Source organism: Blennius ocellaris (assembly GCF_963422515.1).
Source record: "Blennius ocellaris genome assembly, chromosome: 21".
In the NCBI taxonomy this organism is placed as follows: domain Eukaryota; kingdom Metazoa; phylum Chordata; class Actinopteri; order Blenniiformes; family Blenniidae; genus Blennius; species Blennius ocellaris.
Genome location: NC_137670.1, coordinates 16,667,277 through 16,687,839, shown reverse-complemented (window position 1 = coordinate 16,687,839; position 20,563 = coordinate 16,667,277). Strand labels below are relative to the sequence as shown.

Sequence of the window (20,563 nt, the reverse complement as noted above, 5' to 3'; positions counted from 1 at the left end):
ATGAAGACACTTGATCATCTGAAAAGTTTCTTGACAAATCAAACTAAAACATTTTCCAGGTGACGAGCAGCTTGAGGCTGCTTTTGTCTCTGGAGCTGGTTTAGCTATGGGACCAAACTGACACGACGTTTTGCTGGAAGAGAGGGAACCTTTGAAACGTTGACACTGCTCAAACGAAAGCAAATGGATTGGTAGAGAAAGAGATGAGCACAGATGTAGTGCGTACTCGGCGCTCGCGGGAGATCTGTTGACTGCTGCTCAGTTGGTCTTTCCTCCCGTGCCGCTGCCGTCGCCTCCAGGATGTGCAGATGAGCCAGCTGTGCCGCCACCTTCTTCTATCCAGCCGGAATACCAAACCAAAGTTCTCATAGTCTTTAGCAACACTTCAAGAAAAAGTGTGGTTGGAGCCGGTCTTCATTACAACAAATGATATTATGCCCGGCATGATGTTGGAATATCTTAACATCCCAAGTCTCGTGTTTTCTCTGATCCGCGGGCCTCGTCAACATCCAATCAGCAGCTGGTCATGAACTCTGCACCGCCAGTCACCCTGCAGGATGGCAGGTGTTTGTAGCATCCTGTTAGCATTTAGTTTTGAGTGGCAGGATAATAACACAGTAGACGCGTGAAGCATGGACAAAAAAAAAAAAAAAAGAGCTCAAGGCAACACTTTAAAAAAAAAAAAAAAAAAAGACAGATGTAGGCTGCATCTATTTTACATTTCGGTTTAAAACACTCGGATCAAAGCGGAGTGGACCATTTATAGCACGAATGAACTGAGCTGGGTACTCGCGAGAATCGTCACCAGACGAATCCAAGCACGGCGCAACAGACTCCACAGGGACGGCACTCAACCTCCCGGAGGGGAGACAGCGGCGTGTGCAATGTGAGAGATGTTGCTATTAAGACTATTGACAGGGAGTGAATGTGGACGGTTTTGTGTGGCCAAACGATCCAGAACGTCCATGTGATTGATGATTGATGTCATTTCCCCTTAAGAGGTATAGGGACGGGAGGCAGTTAAAATTTTATCGAATTAAAAAAAAAAAATGTTTTTACATTTTCTGAACCCTCTTAATAACTGGAAAAAATATATATTATACATTTAATTAGGCTACATATTGCAGATATGGCAAACGGTATTCCAGCCACTCTGTTTTCAGTGCTATTACAACCAGGCGAAACGTCTGAAGCTGCAAACACCTTTATGGATTTACCTTTTGTATACATCTTTTTTTTTTTTAATTCTCATGAATGCTTAGTTTTTTCTACCTCTCACATAAAGTATAACGCTTCTCTCTGCAACAAAGAAAATATATTTTTCTTCCCCCGGAACACAATGACTCAGTGGTCAGCAGGTTGACACCGAGCTCCGATCTCTGACCTTAAATCCAGCAAGTGCACGGCGAGCTGTTGAAAAGTTGGTTATATCATCTGAGAAACTGTTAAAATGCCGCCATTTATATTGAAGAAATATTTCCTTAAGGCTGCTTTAATGACGCCTCCGCGTCGTCAACAGAATGCTGACGGCACAGTCTGTGTTTGAGGTGATATTTAGCAACCTCTGCTTATGTTTTCACTACATTTAACAAAAAAATTAATTTAAGGAAATACCAGATAATAATAATACATGAAACATCTTTGTTGAGCAAAAATATCTCATCCGTTGCGTAATCAAATTAGTTCTTCAAACCAGCGTGTGAGCTGCCTTAAACGAAGCCGCGAAGCAATGGAGGACCAGGAACCCTGCTATTACAAACCCACAGCTAATTGAACTCGATACCTGGATGACGCTGCTGCAAGCTTTAATCTGTCAGAAAGCTGCATTCAGCAGCCGCCTGACACATAAAGACCACGAGAAGTTATATTTAACTGTTAACCATTGTTCTGGGTTATCTATCGACTGGGTGGGAGTGGGGCTGGGCGGCGGAGGCGGCTGCTCTCTCCTCCCCTCGCTGCTTGTCGAGATAAGGGATGAAAAACTGCAAATGTGTCAAAAAAAAAAAAAAAAAAAACACCCTCAGTTCAACCCAGCCGCATGAAGCTGCACTTATTTACGATGGCCGACTCGCAGACGTAAGTACACCGCTGCTCTGTTTTCACAGGAATGGACTGAAATGAATATATGGAGATACGCTGGAACGTCAGAGCAAAAATTGTCTTTCAGAGATAAGAAGCTGACGGAGGAGGAAAGTGGGAGCATTAAAAAGGGAAAACAGAAGCAAAAGAAGGAGGCCTGGAGACCACAGGGGCGGAGAGACCCATTTGAATTGGTCTGTGGCTTACTTTCTTTTTTTTTGAGAGAGAGTCTGGTGCACATTTTGTCTTCACGTAATAAATATAAGCAAATTATCTGGATTTTGTGTTTCATGTTGCTCAGTTTCATTGACATCGACACGCAGCGTAACCTGTCGTTTCCTCCACCCTGATCTTTTCCAGCTGGACTCGCTGCCAGAGAAAGAGCAGCAAGAGTTTCAAAAAGCCCTCCACCTTTTCTCCTTCGGCACAGCTCTGCCCAGAACCCTGCAGCAGGCAAAGAATCGCATTTACCACTTCTGGGAAACACAACCTGTCCCCAAACTGGGTAACGGAAAAAAATGCTTTCATTGGTCTATGTCGTGCCCGTAGTAAGAAGCCTTACTCTGTCTGAAGGTGACTTAACATTTCAACTCTTTGGTTTCATAAACAGAAAATATATAGCAAGATGGAGATTTTCTGGCAGGCTACTTTCTGGCTGCAATTTATTTTTAATCAAATGAAATGAGAACATGAATCATCAAGTCTATTCTATCTGCAGAATATTAAATCATTACTGAGCAAAATGCAAAAAAAAATACCCTTGTAATGGAACATCTACTATCCACTGCTAAGAAATGGTCAATATTATACTTTAATTCCCACGTTTCCAGCATCTCTATGGCGTCACAGAGTGATTTTCTGGGTTTTCTAAATGAACAGATATGAATTTTGCTAATATTTGTTCAGGCTTTTATGTTTAATTCACTTTCGAGAGAAGCTTGTATCCAAAATGGAAAGTACAGGGTCTCATCCGGTGTTGATGCAAAAAAACATCAATTAAAGGTATAAAACGGAAATATGCTTATTACTTCAAATATCCACTGCGATTGAAATATTTATCTTCTTCTGTGGGCCTCATCTGGCACCGAATCGTTTCGCTTTTATACTTGTGTCTTCAGGCGACAGCGTTACCACTCATGGCCCGATAACTGAGGGTGAAGCAGGATTCAGAGAGGAGCCTTACTCGCTCCCGCAGGGCTTCTCCTGGGACACTCTGGACCTCAGCAGCCCTCCAGTGGTAACTTACTCTCACTGAGAAGAGACGTGTCACTCAGCCAGTGTGGAGAACTGAACAAGTTTCATAGTGGGAGGCTTTTGAAGGTCATCGGGTTGAATGTTTTTCCGTCATTTCAGCTGAAGGAGCTCAGCAATCTATTAAACGAGAACTACACAGACGATGACGACAACACCATGAGATCTGAATTCTCCGAGGAGTATCTGCAATGGTAGGCTCCAAGTACAGTTTTCAAATACGAACATGTTGTAGAACCAATTATTTGCCCAGAGTTTAGAGCGGGGATCTGCGACATTTATGGCCAAATGTACCATTTTTTCTGATTTTCAACCAAATGGTAAATAGATTTCACTTATCACCTGCTTGAGCAATCCAAACGCACTTTATGGTAATCACATTCACCCATTCACATTCACACGCCACATGGAGGCAGTTGTCATGCTCTTCCATCCACCGGGGGGCAGTTTGGGGGTTGAGTGTCTTGCTCAAGGAGACTTCAACAAGTGGACAGGTCGAAATTAGAATTGAACCTGCAACCTTCCAATTGGAAGACGACCGCTCTACCAACAAAAAAGAAATGTTACATACTAAAACATGATGTTGGATTCTATTGTATTTTATTACTTTTTTCTTTTTTGGGGCTTTTGTAGCCAATTTTAACACTTTTTTTCTTCCACAGATTTTCCCCTCTTTAGCATTTTTAAGTATATCAGTAATTGTAGCTATTTGAAGTCACTGTCAATTTCTTAATGGTTAGAACAGCTTTATGCATATTAACAATTCCAGCCTTTTCGGACTGCTTTTAGTGATTTTACCGTGACCATTTGAGCTGTTTTTCCCAGACCACATTTGAATATGGTGTGCACATGAAATAAGACACTTGGATTGAATTTTCTGAAAGTTTCAGGGAGCCAGTGCAGATTGGCTTTAAGAGCCACGTGAGGCTCCAGAACAGGTTGCAGACCTCAGGTTCAGGAGGGTCAAGCTTGTAGCCAGAAGTGTGTTGGTTTGAACCCCAGTCTGGGTCCTTCAGCAAGGCCTGATGCTTGTACAGCTACTTCTACATTTCTGTTTAATGTCCATGCAGTTTGCATTGATACCTTTGTATTACACTTAAAAGGAGGACATCATTTTCAACTATAAACTCTTCACTTCGGCCTTTTCCTCATCTATATAACTGATCACCACCTTAAGCGACACCATAAAAATGTGACGATTTTTCCTTTCAAAACAAAAAGAAATGACTTTCACTTTCCAGGAATGGGCCCCGAGGTTAAGGGAAACAGCATTATTCATTGAGCCTAGTCTTGTCAATCCTACTCTTTTTTTTTTCCCTTTCTTCTTGTTACTCAGGAAGTGTAAGTAATCACATTCCATTAAATCCACCATTCATTGAGAGTCATACTAAAGACGTCACTCATTTCCTCTTCAGGGCTTTGCAGCCTCCCAGCTGGCAGGCCCTCTGGCACTGCGGCGTGAGAGTCGACGCCAACAAGAAGTTAGTGGGCTTCATCGCCGCCGTCCCCGCCGATGTGCGCATATACGAGGCGTAAGTAGCTCATAAATACACGCGTGACATCTGATGAGTAATATTTTGAGTAGTCGGAGCACAGCTTGAACGCAATTTTCTGAAGACTAAAAAGCTAAGGCTGGAAACGCGTCGAGCAGGGAGAAGCGGGCGGCCCAGGTCAAGTTCCTGTGCGTTCATAAGAAGCTGCGCCTGAAGCGGATGACTCCCGTTTTGATCCGGGAGCTCACCAGACGGGTCAACCAGCAGGGCCTCCGCCAGGCTGTCTACACAGCTGGAATATTGCTGCCTACGCCGCTAAGCTCCTGCAGGTACTATTCACATTTCACAGCTGAGTCACACTAATTTGACCGAAAACAAAGCAATGCATCTTTTAATTTTTAGGGAGAAAAAAAACAAAACACTTTTATTTTTTCTTCTTCTGATCACGCAGGGTTTGTTTTGGTGCATAAATGTCACTGCGTTACCCCTCGAGTGTTTCCACACTGACACAGCCAAATAAACATTCAAAAAAACAACACAAATTAAAAATGCTTTCAGACAGTGGCATCGCCCGCTGAATCCCCGAAAGCTGATGGAGGTCGACTACCCAGGTCTGAAACGGAACATGACCCTGCAGAGAGCGCTCAAGTTCAACCGCTTGCCTGAGGTTAGTCTGTGCTGCCATCTGGTGTCAACAAGGTGTTAAAACGCGTCTGCGTCTCTCGTCACAAACTTCAGAGGCTGGACTTCAAATAAACAAATACATGTTTTTAATTAATAATTTTATTATAATATGAAAAAATAAAAATTTTAACAAATTATTTATTAATGGTTACAATGAACAATAATTTCTGTTACTTCTTTGTGTCTGGTTGGGTTTGTGTATGTATTACTTCTGTTATGTTCCATATTAATTTTTTCTCCCGTATCACGACTGCTATGTTTATTTATTAATTTTTTCTTTCTCCAGTTGCTTTTTTAAAATGTTATTATATTTTTTGCATCACTGGTGTCTGGGGTAACCGCACGGGTTTTTAAGGGATAGGCTAAAATAAGCCTTGGCTTCAGCCTATACCCATTTCGGTCACAAGTATATTGTGGAAACAGTGAAAAATCACAGGTGTGTGAACCATGAACTGCACAAAAATTCATCAACTGCAGTTATACTGAAACTGTAACCGAAATAAACCATTCATTCATTCATTTATTTTTACAATTATTCATTCTGAATTATTTAGCATGTTCTTGCCTCTCCTGATATGTCCTTCCTCTGTTTGCTTCGCCCCCCCAGAAGACAAAGATTCAAGGTCTACGTCAGATGACCAAAGACGACACCCCGGGGATTCACTCGCTGCTCCAGGAAAACCTCAGCCAGTTCCACCTCGGGCCGCTCTTGTCCCTGCAGGACGTCGAACACTGGCTGCTCCCGAGGGACAACGTGGTTGACACATATGTGGTGGAGGTTGGACTTTTCCGTTTCTCCGCTTTAAATGTATTCCCCTTACCCTCTTCACTCACTACGTTGGGGGAAAAACCCCCCAACAAAAAAAGCCCAAATCTAAACTCTGCTTTACCTTTTCTCCTCACGTGCAGGGCGATGATGGCGCACTGACAGATGTGGTTAGTTTCTACAGCGTCTCCTTCAGAGTGCTGAATCATCCGGTCCACACGGAGCTCAGAGCGGCTCACCTCCTTTACGCCGCCTCGACGGCCACCGGCCAGGTCGACCTCGTGGAGGATGCTCTGGTTCTGGCCAAATCTGTAAGTGTGTGAGAATAAAACACGGTATTACGGCATAGAGCGAGGACATACAAAGTAATTTAACACTGTTTACTACTTGTAAAAGCGTTTGAATACTGACTTTGTGTACATGAAGACAACATAAATCTCCTTTTTCCTCGCCAACAGAAAGGGTTTGACGTCTTCACTGCTCTGGACGTGATGAACAACACCAGTTTCCTGGACAAGTTGAAGTTCAACGTCAGTCCTACCGACGTCCATTACTACTTGTATAACTGGATGTGTCCCAATATGAGTCCCAACAAGGTAACATGTCAAAATAAATCAATCTCCTTCTGTATGTTGAAACTCATCTTGTCATTGGTCCCTAAACCGACAGCTGGTAACATTATTGACCCGTCAGACTTAACACTTTGGATTTCACACATTTTTGGGAGATTCAGTGGAGGAAGTTGTTGCTTCATATACGCGCTGGTCACCAGTGTTTCAAGTAATTGTCTGTGTGTTTTACAGGTGGGCTTGGTGTTCCCCAACTAGCGAGGAAGAAGGAAGAAAGCGAGTCTGATGAGACAGAACAGCGGGTGTCAAGTTGCATCAACATTATTAAACGTGAATCTGGGGTCAGAAAAGACTGACAAGCTGCAGAACACACATATATTCAAACCATGAAAGGAAATAAAGGAAATTTGTATTTATAAAGACATGAGTCGGCGAGTTTTCCGGTGTCTGTGACTGAATGAACACATTCGATTGGTGCCAGTGCACGTGTGCACACGCACACACATTCGAGGGAAGTATCGTAAAAGGCAGTTCACATAACTTCCGGTGACACGACACAAAGATTTGGGGTGACCACTGAAGATTCTGAGACCATTAGTCCGTCACCCTCACTCAGACTAATGCATTTGCTGTGCACATGGAGCCAATTCACAATGACAGGCGTGAATGTCATCACATTATCTCCCACTCACCATTCATGCAAGTTGTTTGTCATGTGCACAGCAGATAAACAGCGGTTGACACCATGCAATAGGACTAATTCTGTCTCATCTCCCAGCATGCAACCGCTGTGAAATAGTATAAATAATGTGCAAAAATGAATGAAGAAACTCTTAAACAGCTCATTAAAATATATTGATCTGTTTCCATAGGTGCTTTATAAATCATGTGCAAATAATCACAATTGGAAAAATGCCACACTAAATTAAAAGCTGAAGTGCTTTAGGTTTGAAAGACAATAAAAATTATTTTTAAATTAAACAAGTCAACAATCTGTAGCAGATTTTTACTATAATCTCACTCTTAGAATAATACAATAAAACGATCGATGCATTTAGGTGATATGACCAGTAGGGGACGCTGCACAATAACATTAACACCGTTTGACATATAAACCACTTAAGCACGAGTATCACCTGCTTTGAATTACTGTGTGTGTGTGTGTGTGTGTGTATGTGTGTACACATACATAAAACACTTTTTAGAATATTAAATCAGCACTTCAAAGATTGGACAGCCCAATACATTTATCATCCAATATGTGTTCAGCATGAGCATGAAGTTGGTGGAACAATAAACAATAGCTGTGTCCTTGTGTAGCTGCAGCAGAAGGTCCTCATTTACTGCCTCTCGCACATGTGTCACAGGTTAAACAATAAACAACACGCAATGTTTGTATCTCGAGAAAAGCTGCAAACACTTGATTCGTTTACCTTATTGCATTTCCAATTAATACTGCATCCTCAGCCATTCATTGTGACAAAGTTTGAAAAGTACAAATTAATATCACGTGTGCTTGGAGCTCCGCCAGGTGTCTCAACGTGATGACGTACGCATTAGGGGCAGGGCCGGGGGGCGGGGCCGGGGGGCGGGGCAAGGGTCACCAAGAATAAATAAATATGATAAATGAATGAAAATAAAACAATAAAGGCCTTAAGTCACGTCTCTTTTTAACATTTAGACTACTGTGAGGGGAGAGAAATATTGAAATTGTTAGTTTAAATTGTTAATTTGGTGCAATTGTTTGTTGAAACCGTGTAAGCTGAAGAAGCACCAGACCACCGAGACGTGTATAAACCCAAAGTTTATCCTCAGAGAAAAGAAAAGGGTTGTCTTAGTTTACAGTGATAAAAATTTGGGTCAATAAAAAAGGTTGACATCCACTGGATTATGTGAATTCCTCACTTTTAGAGAAACTGTGTTGTGGTTTTTTTTAATATTATTTATACAGTCAGCAATAATACTATATCATGGTTACACTATTCTCTTCAATATATGGCTTTTCACTGAGGTTCTGAGCGATACATCACAATGTTAAGTACCATAACTTAAAATGAAAACACCATTTCAGCATTGTCTATTACCACATAGTGTAACACATTACCTTGGTTTCTTTCTGAGTCCGTAATAGAAATATCTGCAAAGTGAAATCAATGACTTAAAAAGCAGTGTAGATCAAAACTTGCTTTCACGTATGTTTTGCAACTGATAACCAGAAATCTAGATGTATTAGATCAGTTGTGTTTCATCTGACGGATGTATAGTTTGAGTCATATGGTGAAATGGTGGTTAGGCTTGCTTCACAGTGAGAAGGCCATGGTTCTATGTGACGTGTCCATGTCCTCTCTGGGTTTTTTCTCTGGTTTCCTCTAATTGTGTATGGGTGTGAATGCGTGTCTCATGTGATGGACTAGGAATGTGTTTTGTGTGTAACCGGTTTTTGCCCTTATTTATCTGAACATTATATTATATTATATTATATTACATTATATTATATTATATTATATTATATTATATTATATTATGTTATGTTATGTTATGTTATGTTATGTTATGTTATGTTATGTTATGTTATGTTATGTTATGTTATATTATATTATATTATATTATATTATATTATATTATATTATATTATATTATATTATATTATATTATATTAGGCCATCTTATATTAGGCCATCTTATATTATAATTTGTATTACGTGTACAATTTGTCCATGGTTGAATATTAATGCATAAAGGGAGCAGGACCGGTTATTTCGTTATATGTGACATAATGACAATGATTCTATTCTATTCTATTCTATTCTACCAGGTAACATGTCCATAATTCTACAAAACATGAAATGCGCACATCTGGATCCAGCTGTTTATGCGTGACTTTCGACTCGCTTGCATGTAAACGCAACACCAGCGAGTTCCGACTCACGTTCGCCCAGCGAGAGAAAGTGGGCGTTTCCGTGAGACACGTGAACGCAGCACCGCGCCGAGTTCTGACCAATCAGGAGCGAGGATTGATTTTGAGTTGGGAGACGGGGACTGGCGCTGAGCGCAGCTCTCGACAGACACATCTGCTCTCTCAGCCCGGACGGGACTCGGCGTCCACTGGCCTCGGCTCAGGTTCAGCGGAGGATGACTATTGGAAATCCAGCCTCGTCCTCTGAAGAAGGCAAGTGTCGATTCATTCCCGGGCTGTTGTTTCCACCCCCCCCTCTTGTTTTTAACCTTGTGTCCTGCCAGTGAGCTGCCCACTGACAGCGACGTGCTCAGGTTCACGTTAGCACGATTATTATTTTTTTCTTTTAACGACAATCTCATTCATATCTCTGCGTGTCTCGTGCTTGCAGATGCTTTACCTCCATTAAGAGCCGGCAGGTCCGCGTGTAAAGCGCCGCGTAAAGTCTTTGTGACGCACGGGAGCCGAACTCCTGTTGCTGCGGCTGTTTTGAGGCGTTTGCACAAACTTTTGCACTTCCTGTGAACGAACTCGGGCTGTGCGGCGGCTGTTTGGGGAACTACTAAACTGTGGCAGTCATATTTATTGCTACTACGTGTTACCTACAGTTATATGATGTATTGTTTTGCGTGGAAGCTGTCTTACACAGACACACACACACACATACACACGGACATACAGCCAGCAGCTGTCAGTGCATGAATAAGTCAGTGCTGCTTCCTTCCTCTCACCACAACAAGTAAATACAAGAGGATATTTTTGCTTTGAATCTGACATTGCACTTGCTGATTGCCGTGGCTTTTTTGCACAAGGCATCGGTCAGACGTGTGTTTGTTGAAGCTGCCCCCCCCGTGTGACATATCAAGTGACCCAGTTGGTAGGATCCTTTCACCCACTGAAGGTTGGTCAACAGAGATGTGTTGTGTATGTGGAGTTCTCTTGCCCCCCCTCCAGCAGCCCTTTTGCAAATAGTGACAGAGGAGTGAGCATTTGAGAATACACCCTGCAAAAACCACCTGTGAAAACAATGTGATAAAGAAAAAAGAAAAAGAAAAAAAGCTGCAAGAATCCCATACAGTAATGTTCTGCAGGAAGAAACAGAGTTCTCTTTTCCTTTGCACAGGTGTCCTTTGGTATCTTATGAAATACTTTTGTCTTTTTCTCTATTTTGTTTTAAGCTGTCACTTTGAGATTTGACTGAATCGGTGTCCTAACTTCTCTCCTTGAAATCCAATTGCGTAAAATCAGTGTTACGAAATTTTGCTTTCAGTCTTTTAGTAGTTGTTACACTTTCGTAAATGCTTAATAAAAATTAAACTCATTGAAGCGTCATATCTAAGGGCTATGGTTTTTTTTTTTTAATTTAGCCTTACCAGGCTGTAATTTTCCTGTTTGTCTCTGTCACAACAGGCCTCCCAAGATCCTCCCAAGCCAGCAGGCTGTTGTGCAATACAGTAAAAAGAGAGCTGATGCGTGCCTTGATAAGCCACGCTCTGTGACAGGACCGTACATGTTGACGTTGCTCTTAAGTTCATTAATAAGAGCGCTGGCCGCATTAGGTTGGGGAACAACAGAAAGATTGTGGGCGGCGTGCTATCGCCTCTGAGTAATAACTGGTGGGTGTGGAGATGTGATCAGCTGGAGGTGAAGGGTCCAAGCAGGGAGCGGCCCACGTTGTGCTTGCCTCCTCTCCGTGTCCCACCGACCCACAGAATCCCGCAGGTCTGTACATGCCTTTTCTTTGACCTGTGTAAAGACGTCAAACAAACAGACGCTCCATTGTTGTAAATCAAACGTGAGTGCTATGTGTTGCGTATTAACCCTCACCTGAGCGCTGTGTGTGTGTGTGTGTGTGTGTGTGTGTGTGGGTTTCTGGCTGGAGGCGGCGGCGTCTCGCTGCATCAGAGATTAGTGTTGCGCAACACTGGCAGAGGGGCTGGGTGGGATGAGGGCTCCCGCTGCAGAGACTTGTTTTGCTCTGCGCTGGGGTTATCGGCTTGTTATTCATTGCCTTTTTTTGTTTTTGCCAGGGCAAGCTGTCGTCAGTGCCACCGTGAAACAATTTCGATTCCTGCAGCACAAAGAAAAGAAAAACAAGGTCTGCATGACTTCGTCGAAATCAGAGTCCTCTGCACTTGCAGTTCCTCTGCAGATCGAAGGCCGCCGCTCTTATTTGGTGATCGTGTAACAGTTTGTTCTACACACTTTTGGCTACTGTCAAAGGATTTTAGTGTTTCTTCAAGCAGCAGATGGGCAGAAGTGCCTTCGTTGGACTTTTATGTCTTGCATTGTGCTCCAGTTTGACCAGCATGCTGTGAAAATACTGCACTGATCGAGTCTGCCTCCGACATTGCACTGCTCAAATGTAGTTGAAGGGACGATGAAACACCCTTCTGTCACATTGGGAAATGGCTTTATGTGGGCAATTAAGGTTCTTAACAAGACTCTAAAAGAGAAAGGCCCACATTAAGTTTTCCCCGACTGCCTTTCATTCAGTTTAAATAAGCGACATACTACTTTTCCTTATGTTGACCCTTGATGTGGTGTTTAATTAAATCTTCTAAAGATCGTTTTATTATGTTTTTGGCCAAATTGTGTTTAACTGTATAACGAAGCCATAACGATCACGACGGACCTTAAATTGAAAACGTTTCACTGAAGTCCCATATCACTGATATCGTGACTAATTTATAGCTTAAAGTCCCGGGGTGCTGGACATGATCCCAGCTGCACCCTGGGTGAAAAAACGTATCACCTAGACACGTCGCCAATCTGTCACAGCAAACACAGAAACACACACAACACTGAGACCCAGAGAAAACTCTGAAGAGAAAGACTCAAGCTTGAACGGCAAAATAGGAACATGAAATGTATTATACTTCCAATTTAAATGCCCAAAAGCTGACGCATAAAGAAACAACATGCCTATAAATACTAAGACATACATTATAGGGGTTTTTTTTTTCTGAATTATTGATAGGATTTAAATATAACCGTCTTTAAGACATTTTGCACATGTTTAACCTTGAGCCAATAAAGTGCAATCGCTGATTAATTACCCAGTATACTAAATGTAATGTCAAATCAGTTTTTAGCATATCTCTTCATATTTTCCCTTAATACACAGTGAAAAGCTGATCAACAGTGTCTGGTTATTAACGATAGTCGTTTCACTTCCAGTCATTCCTCTACATGGGGAGCTGGAGGATATTTGACTTACTTATCAGTTAACTGACACGCTGGAGTCAAGAATCACCCTCTCAACTGTATCTCTCCCCTCTTTCTACGGTTCAATGTCAGCAGCACGGCCAAGGAGGTCCAAAGTACAAATATTTACACAAAGCAGAAAGGATGTGACAGTGTGAGCAGCGGGACTCCACAGGGATGAGTGCGTGGGGTTACCCTCCAACTAATCCCCTTACGACATATTTATAAACCGAGCTCGCCGTCAGTGGACTGCTTCCAGCTTCAACACCAACATGCTTAACTGTATTTGGTCAGCGACGACCACTTCAGTCTCGTCTTTCGACCAGTTTGATATTTGCACGGCACTTGAAACATATGGTTGTGCTGAAGAGTCTCATTTCATTTGCACTCGCTCGTAATAGTTTCCATGCGTCGGGGCAGCGTGAGGCCTTTCTCTCCACGCTGCCTTTCACTTTGTTTTAAGCTGAGTCCCGGGGCGGATTTTCATCCGACACCGCCATCGATTGAAAACAAAGGCCCGCGAGGAAAATATCACGAGAATGCTTTGAACTTGCTCCCAGTACGAGTGACTTTATGTGCTCAGCTTGTCCGTCAGACCGGGTTTTATTGTTTTTTTTGAGGGTTTTCTTTTTCCTTTTTCTTTTTTTTACACCCATGTGAGTGGCAGATGTAGCCACAAACCATCATGAATAAAATGTTCACAATCAAATGTATCATTAGTTGTGGAGTCGTGTCTCAAGACAGCGGCACTTTTGGTGCACGTCAACTGTATAGCAGAAAGTTTGTGGATGACTCGTCCTTTTTCACACATGTCAAAGAAAACCACGATCAGACACTTTCTCCAAATTTAGAGCGGGCCTGGAAGACTCATTGAAGGCTCCTGTGTGATGTTTTTTGAGAGTGGCGTTTGGCATCATTGTAATAATTTGGGGGCGAATCAGAGAAGGGAATTGACTTCCGCTCTTCAAAACAATAATGTGCAGTGTTGCATGGGCGACGTGCAGGCCGATTGAGGACATAATGCCAATTTGGCAACCACTTTCTTTATGATATTCTGAGAAAAAACCAGAAGTTTTATGTCTGTATATATGTATATATATATATATATCAGGCTTATTTATGTTAGACCTAGTTTATTAATGAAGTAAGATCAATGCAGACCTTATTCCAAGCACTAGAATCGGTATATTGTACAACAGTTTCCCCGTAATAGTCGTATAAGAAATGTTGGATTGATAGAAATGCAGAATCAGTTAGTTCTCGGGGTTTAATAAAAGCACTTATCTGCATTGTTGTATAGCGCTAAGATAATTCATTTGACACTGGTCTTGTGGTGTTTGGCCCCTCGTTGAAGGGTTTAGGGAGTCTGGCACTACACGGTTAATACCACTACTGTTAATGCTCTCATCTCTCAGCCATGACCCATCCCCCTGCAAGACAGGAGACCCCTGAACTCCTCCACCCCCTGCTCGGGAGCATTCCAGCTGGCCAGATGGTGTCTGCTCTGCACAGTGGACACCAGAGAGCGGAGAGGGAGAAACCCCACCAGCAGGATTCTCCGGATGAGACATTCCACCCCACTGATCTCTGTGCCCCCGCCCTTCGCGTGCTGCCTTTTCTTCTCTCGTCAGCCGTGCTCCATATCTTACAGGCCACTATTCCCGGGAGATGAAGTCCTTGTTGATGAGTCTTTGGCAAGTGGAAAAATCTCCGGATGGCTTGAAGGAAGGGACGACTGAAGTCTGTCAGTGGTTTTTCCTCGAGCGCTTGTCAAACGGTGTCTTCAGAAGAAATCTTCCACTCGTGTTGTGCACGTGGAAGTCATCCAGTCAAAGTAATACATTTATTAAATTGACCCCAAGTCAGATTCCAAGTATAACGACGCTCATCTCTGCATGTTGTTGGAATGCGGTGTCGGGAAATAGCAAAGCAGATATTGAAAGAGTTTCATGAAAGTGTAAAAATGAATCAAAACAACAGCTCTCCTGAGAACGGCCCTGATGCATTGGCGTAACTGATTCAGTTGCTTGATGAACGCCTCAGATGATTTGCACATTTTTCCATCCAAACTTGGCAGACATTTTTTTTTAAACCTGCCCTTGAGGTGTTGCTGGAGCGTAGCTGCTCTTGGTGTGTGCCGGTGTGGGGGTAGATGCTTTAACTGGAGCTACTATAGTAAAAAAAAAACAAAAAAAACTGAGTGGGTGTTTTGCTTCCATGAAGTCTTTGAAAGGGGTCCAACTAAGCACATTGTGTGTTCTGTGTGTATGCATGTGTATGATCCCCTGGCCAGATAAAACACCATAAACCCCGCCCTTCCTACTCACCACTCTGGCCTCCATGATTGCAGCCTTGCTGTTGACCTAGTGTGTGTATTTCTTTTGGCCTGGAGTTTTTTTTTTTTTTTTTTTTTACTCGTTTGCATGTCAGCGTGCTCTGTGTTTGCTTTTCCATATGTCACTTTTAACGGGCAGCAAATAGAAAGCCGGAAACCTGGGACAAAGAGCTTCACAGCAACAACAACAAAAAAAAAAAAGTCAAATAGAGTAAAGCACACACGAGCTTTTCTGTTACTATTTACTGTGTTTGAGTGGAACAAGTTGTTCACTATTATAAAGGTTTAAAGTCAAGGAGCACCACTTGTTTAAATATTTCTTTCACCAAAAAAGTAGCTCCACCTCCAGCGGGGTTAGTACATTTGTACAGTCTCAATTACCAAGGCAGAGCAGAGGGCAGGCATGAGCACCCAGGGGGTTGTTATGTCAACTGGCTTTCGGGTGACTGGCTGCAGTCAGCAGGACTTCTGGTAAAAGGGATTTAGGGGAGTTTGTCTTTGTGAGACAGAGAGGGAGGGAGAGGGAGCGATGGATTATTCTCAGGCCCTGCTTTTGCCCCATCCTCCTCCTCCTCCTCCTCCTCCTCCTCCTCCTCCACCTCCCTGCCCCCACATCACCAGACGGAGGCCTCTTGCCACCCTGAAAACCCATGCCCCACAAAGCCATCACCCCCCACAAAAGCCCCTTTCTCCCATCTTTCTTGCCATCTTCTTTCCTCTTGCAATCGCCCTTTTCATTCTCCCATTTTTTTGTCAACCCCTCCCAGACTCTTCTTCCTCCTTCAGCCACACTTCCTTCCTGTCTCCCCCTCTTTACCCCCCCCCCCCCCCCCCCCCCCCCGTCTTCCAGTTGAGTCATGTGAGTGAAGAGTCTGCGCCATTGGTAGAAAACCACACGCCCTTCTGTCACGCTCATGTTTTTGAGGACGTTTCTATATGAGGACGCCGGTTTAAACGGGATGAAGTGTTTTCAGGCTCCTCCAAAATTAAAAACCTCGTTCCGCCAGCTGTTTCGTTCAGAGCGCTTAAAACACCATAAGTGCCTAGGGATCGCTTTTTAATGAGAAACACGTCGGCCACTCGGTATGTGGTTGATTGTCGCATGGGGGTGGCCGAACACACCAGTACATGCAACATATGCCGAATGAATTACAGGACCTGGCACAGTCCGTATCTGGTTCGACCAGCCAAACAGCATCTCGTGTCCCATTTTCATATCGGCCAGGAGAAAAGATCTGCACCTTGCAAAAGTCCTGTTTTCTTTCCCTCATTAGAAACAAATCTGCTGCAGATGACTAAACTCTGCGCCGGTTGTTAAAAGGGCCTCCTTCTGAGAAGTGAGGTGCAAAAACACCGCGGCCCTCCGTTTGCTCGACGTACCCACACCTGCTCTCCATTTGGTTGCATATGGTCGGAATAAACCCCCAGAGCAAACACCACTTTTTTTTGCCTTTTTGACCACTGCGTCTAAATTTGTCTAATTTTTAATTTTTTTTTTTTTAAAGAACATCATTATATTTTACGACGGTATTTATGTTGGCACGGGACCGACAATTTTGGTGACTTCATGGCTCTTATTACAGTCGCAACCAGCAGGGGATCTCCCATATGGGAAGAAATCGAGCCCAATTATGTTGCAGAAACAGACTGACGTGAAACAGTTTTGTTTTCGAAAATCTGTTTTCCCTTTTTGCTGCATATTGAATCACATAACAGTTCATCGTCACTTTCTCCTCAGTGCAGTGGTACTTCTATATTTGGGGTGTATGGGAATTGACGTAACAAACCTCAAATTGAGGAAACTGGGCCTTTTGGACGTAACTCAGATATCCTGTGCCATCAAAGAGTTTTATGTGGTACTTCCATCTTTTGTTTTGCTCCTGAAGCTGGAAGAAAATCTCGCAGCTCACCCGAAGTCTCCCAAACCCAAAAAAAACAACAAAAATGGACATCCCTTCGGTTTTTCGCACCTGGTTTTCTCAGCACAGCAAACTTTTTCCACTCTCCACCCTCTTCCCTCAGCTAGAAAGTGTGTCAGCAGCTGGCTATGTCCTGAGCTGCCTCCACTATTTTTGCAGCAGGAAGGAAAGTGATGTCTTGATGTCTCGCTGATACTTGTGGTAAATGTATGTGGTTTCCTTCTTGGCTTTCCGATGGCAAAACGTCATAGTATAGTGCTACAATCTTGTGCTTGTGCAGAAAAGTGAAGAAAGTTCTAACTGTAAAAGCAGCTAAAGGTTGGGGGGGGGGAAAGATTTTTTTTTATTTTTCACGTGGATTTGTGAGAACTGTTGTGACGTGATAAAACTGTGCCGAGAGCTGTGTTTTGGTTGCTCGCTCAAACATACTGCGACTGCTGCCATCAGACTGATGACTTATAGACAGCCGTGGGTTTTGTGGTGATAGACTGACTGTCTGTCATCATGCTCTAAATGTTTGCTCTACATTGTCAGCATGCACATCGCTTAGTTCTGATCTAATTTAGTGGTTGTTATTTAAAGATTTCAAACCTTATGAGTTGGTTTTTTTTGTTTGTTTTTTTTAAACCACCTTTCCAATGCAAGTCTACTGGTTATGAAAAGGGGTGTTGGCTGCATTCCTGGGCTGTCCTTTCAAGGGAACATGGGATTTTCTGAAAGAATACACAGTCAGGTAGCCTCCAGACCGTCCTCAGTCTTTGTGGCAGCTTTATGTTTGGCCTTTTTTTCCTGGAGACAATCGGTGAAGTTCTTTAATTAACTGCATATACAGCCCAAATTCCCCAGTGCTTCACCAGTATAGTTAGTGACAAAACCTTTCCAGAGTTCAAACCAACCAGAAACTCTTTGTATTGTGCGATTCCCAGACGTGCAAAAAAAAAAAGAAAAAACCTACTCGACCTCAACAAACCGTTCTCACAAATTTCAAATGGGTTTATAACTGCTGGGTGTTGTAACTTCTGCATTTGTGGTAATTTGCAGTCGTTTGGACTAAACAGGTATTATGCAATCTAAAGTAACTGCTGATAATCACTGGAGGTCTTTGCAGAGAGGCAAACATTTAAATCTGGGGCAATCTTGGTGCAGAAGAGGAAATAATGACTCTAAATCTGAAGCAGTTTTTCCCCCCCAAAGAGTTTGAGAAACAAATGTCTGACTGTTGAAGCATTTCCGAGTTTTCCCACTGACTTTACCCATCCCATTTCTGAAGGGAGTTTGGCTATCTGCCAGGTGTTTTTTTTTTTTTTTTTTTTTCCCATTTCATCGAGCCATTATGAGGGAAGATGTGGGGCGCAGTCAGGAAGTGACTGACTTGACCTGTGTGGAGACGGACCTTCCTGTCCTGGTCAGTAAACGCTCCCAGTGGGAAGGAACGGGTCGGGGATTGGAGAACGAGGCATTCATTTTGTTTACATGCCCTAGAGGAGCAGAAATGATGTTACTTGAATGTGCTAACAGGTAGGACAGGTCGAGCTGCATACTGAGCAAGGCAGCTGCACCATTGCCAGAACCACATTGTTAGTTTAGCTATCGTCGTGTATTTGGAACTATTGTTCAGACAAAGTGCCAAATCTGTCCTGATGTTGATTGATCCTGCATGTTCCTGGTTGCTCTACTTGTGTGAAGAAACCTCCGCAAATGGGAGCAGACACCAAAAGCTATTCATGATTGTGTCAATCAAACCCCAGAACAATACCAATAGTCAGGGTGGTGCCACAGTTTGCTGATAGCGGAGATGATTTTTAATGCATGACTCACAGCTGTGTGCTCAGTCCCCCCACATCGCCGCTTTGAAATAACAGAGGCAGCTTCCAAACAAAGCAACCTCCATGTTCCGGGTCTCCACGGACAAGCTTTAGTGTACTGTGGAGCACTCCTTTTATAGGTAGTGACCTAGGTGAATTATGTAAGCGTGTGCCTTCGTCCTGAAATCAACATCCAAACTCAAGATCGCTTTGCCTTCATAAGGCAATTCTCAGGCTTTCCTTGAAGGTATGCTTAAAGATATGAGCGCTGGTTGTTGACGACAAAAATCAAGGCTTTGTGTATACGAGGGGTGAGGGATTTACAAACTTCACTGCTCATCTAATTGAGTATGTTTTGCCAGTATTGCCATCAGACCTTCTTTACTACACCAATCACACTAATCAAAACAAACCTGATCTTAAGTCGTAACTCTTTAACCCTCGAGCTGAAAGGGAATACTGCTCGTATAACATCCTCTCTCTGTTTCACTGTGGAGCTCTGGAGCGCTTCAGGCTACATTGTAGTGGGTTTACTGCTGCCAATCGATTAGGCCTGCATCACCGGCAGGGCTTTTGTTTTTCATGTCATGTATAAAACTCCAGATCCAAGTTCTATCCCCATGTGAGCATGGGTACATACCAGAGATCTGTTCTACTTTTGTTCTGCCGGCGTAGAATCAGTTAGAGATGCTTTTCAACAAGCTACGTTGGAAGTGAACTGTGCCGATTTGTGGATTTACAAACAGATGGAGGGTGTCTTTCTGCAAAGCGCATCTATTTCGCCGAGTCTCGGACACGGTCGGCATTACAGGCATGAGCAGACGCCGTGTAATCATCCGGCAAAGGCGCAGTTTATGGTTTAACTGCATTTAAATGTACACAAGGGAGTCACTGTGCTTTTCCCAGTGTTTAGCGGAGCAGTGCTTTGTTAGGAGAAGGAGCGGTGGGAAAGGTTAAGATGAAGACTGACATACCGACACCTCCTCCTCAATGTATACACCGATTTCCTGTGTAATATTTCAAGGCTGTATCTGAAGGGAGTCGGGGGACTTGATTCTGGGTCAGCGTTCATAAAGCAGCAGGTGGTGGAGGGTCATAAGAGGCGCTCTTGAGATTTGTCATCATTACAGGATAGACTGTTGGAGTCGACTCGTTTATTCCACCTCTGTGACCAGACCATTTCCCCCTGTGCTTTGACCCATTCTTCACTTTTCTACTTTCTTCTTTCCACTCCCATGACATACTTTGAGCAAATGCAGCCCTCTCATGCCTCTGTGTTTCACAAATGTGAAAATGTATGTGCTAAATTAACTCTTGAAACCGGGAGGATAAGATAAACTTTGCTTCCTTAAATTATTCTCTCCATTCTTTTGTCCTCTTCACCGTCCAATTGCTTCACGAGCATACTTGTGCCATGAGAAATATGTCTGGAAAAGCTCCTGTGATCAGTGTGTTGTGGGCAGGAGCGGCACATAATGATTATTGCTGACGATGCATTT

General features: G+C 43.2%; 2 protein-coding genes across 4 annotated transcripts in view; both read left to right on the top strand.

Moving 5' to 3' along the window:
• Positions 1-2,059: 2,059 nt before the first annotated feature.
• Positions 2,060-7,211, top strand: LOC308145898 (glycylpeptide N-tetradecanoyltransferase 1-like; the record flags this gene model as incomplete). The annotated part of the gene is made up of 12 exons (XM_080517489.1): positions 2,060-2,076; positions 2,168-2,273; positions 2,440-2,584; positions 3,198-3,316; positions 3,433-3,524; positions 4,746-4,862; positions 4,982-5,152; positions 5,382-5,490; positions 6,115-6,285; positions 6,417-6,584; positions 6,732-6,869; positions 7,077-7,211. 12 exons carry the CDS (start codon positions 2,060-2,062, stop codon positions 7,098-7,100), a joined length of 1,377 nt encoding a protein of 458 aa, XP_080373615.1. The 3' UTR covers positions 7,101-7,211.
• A 2,703-nt stretch (positions 7,212-9,914) lies between these two features.
• Positions 9,915-20,563, top strand: part of LOC308145382 (supervillin-like) — a 41,411-nt gene continuing 30,762 nt past the window's right edge. Inside the window, exons 1-2 of one of the 3 annotated variants that reach the window (XM_080516795.1) lie at positions 11,489-11,520; positions 11,829-11,896. The gene's annotated coding sequence lies outside the window, so the exon portion shown is untranslated. Of the gene's footprint in view, positions 10,012-11,488; positions 11,521-11,828; positions 11,897-17,432; positions 17,467-20,563 lie in introns of those variants that run through there. The other 2 variants (XM_080516794.1, XM_080516796.1) reach the window with 2 other exon arrangements.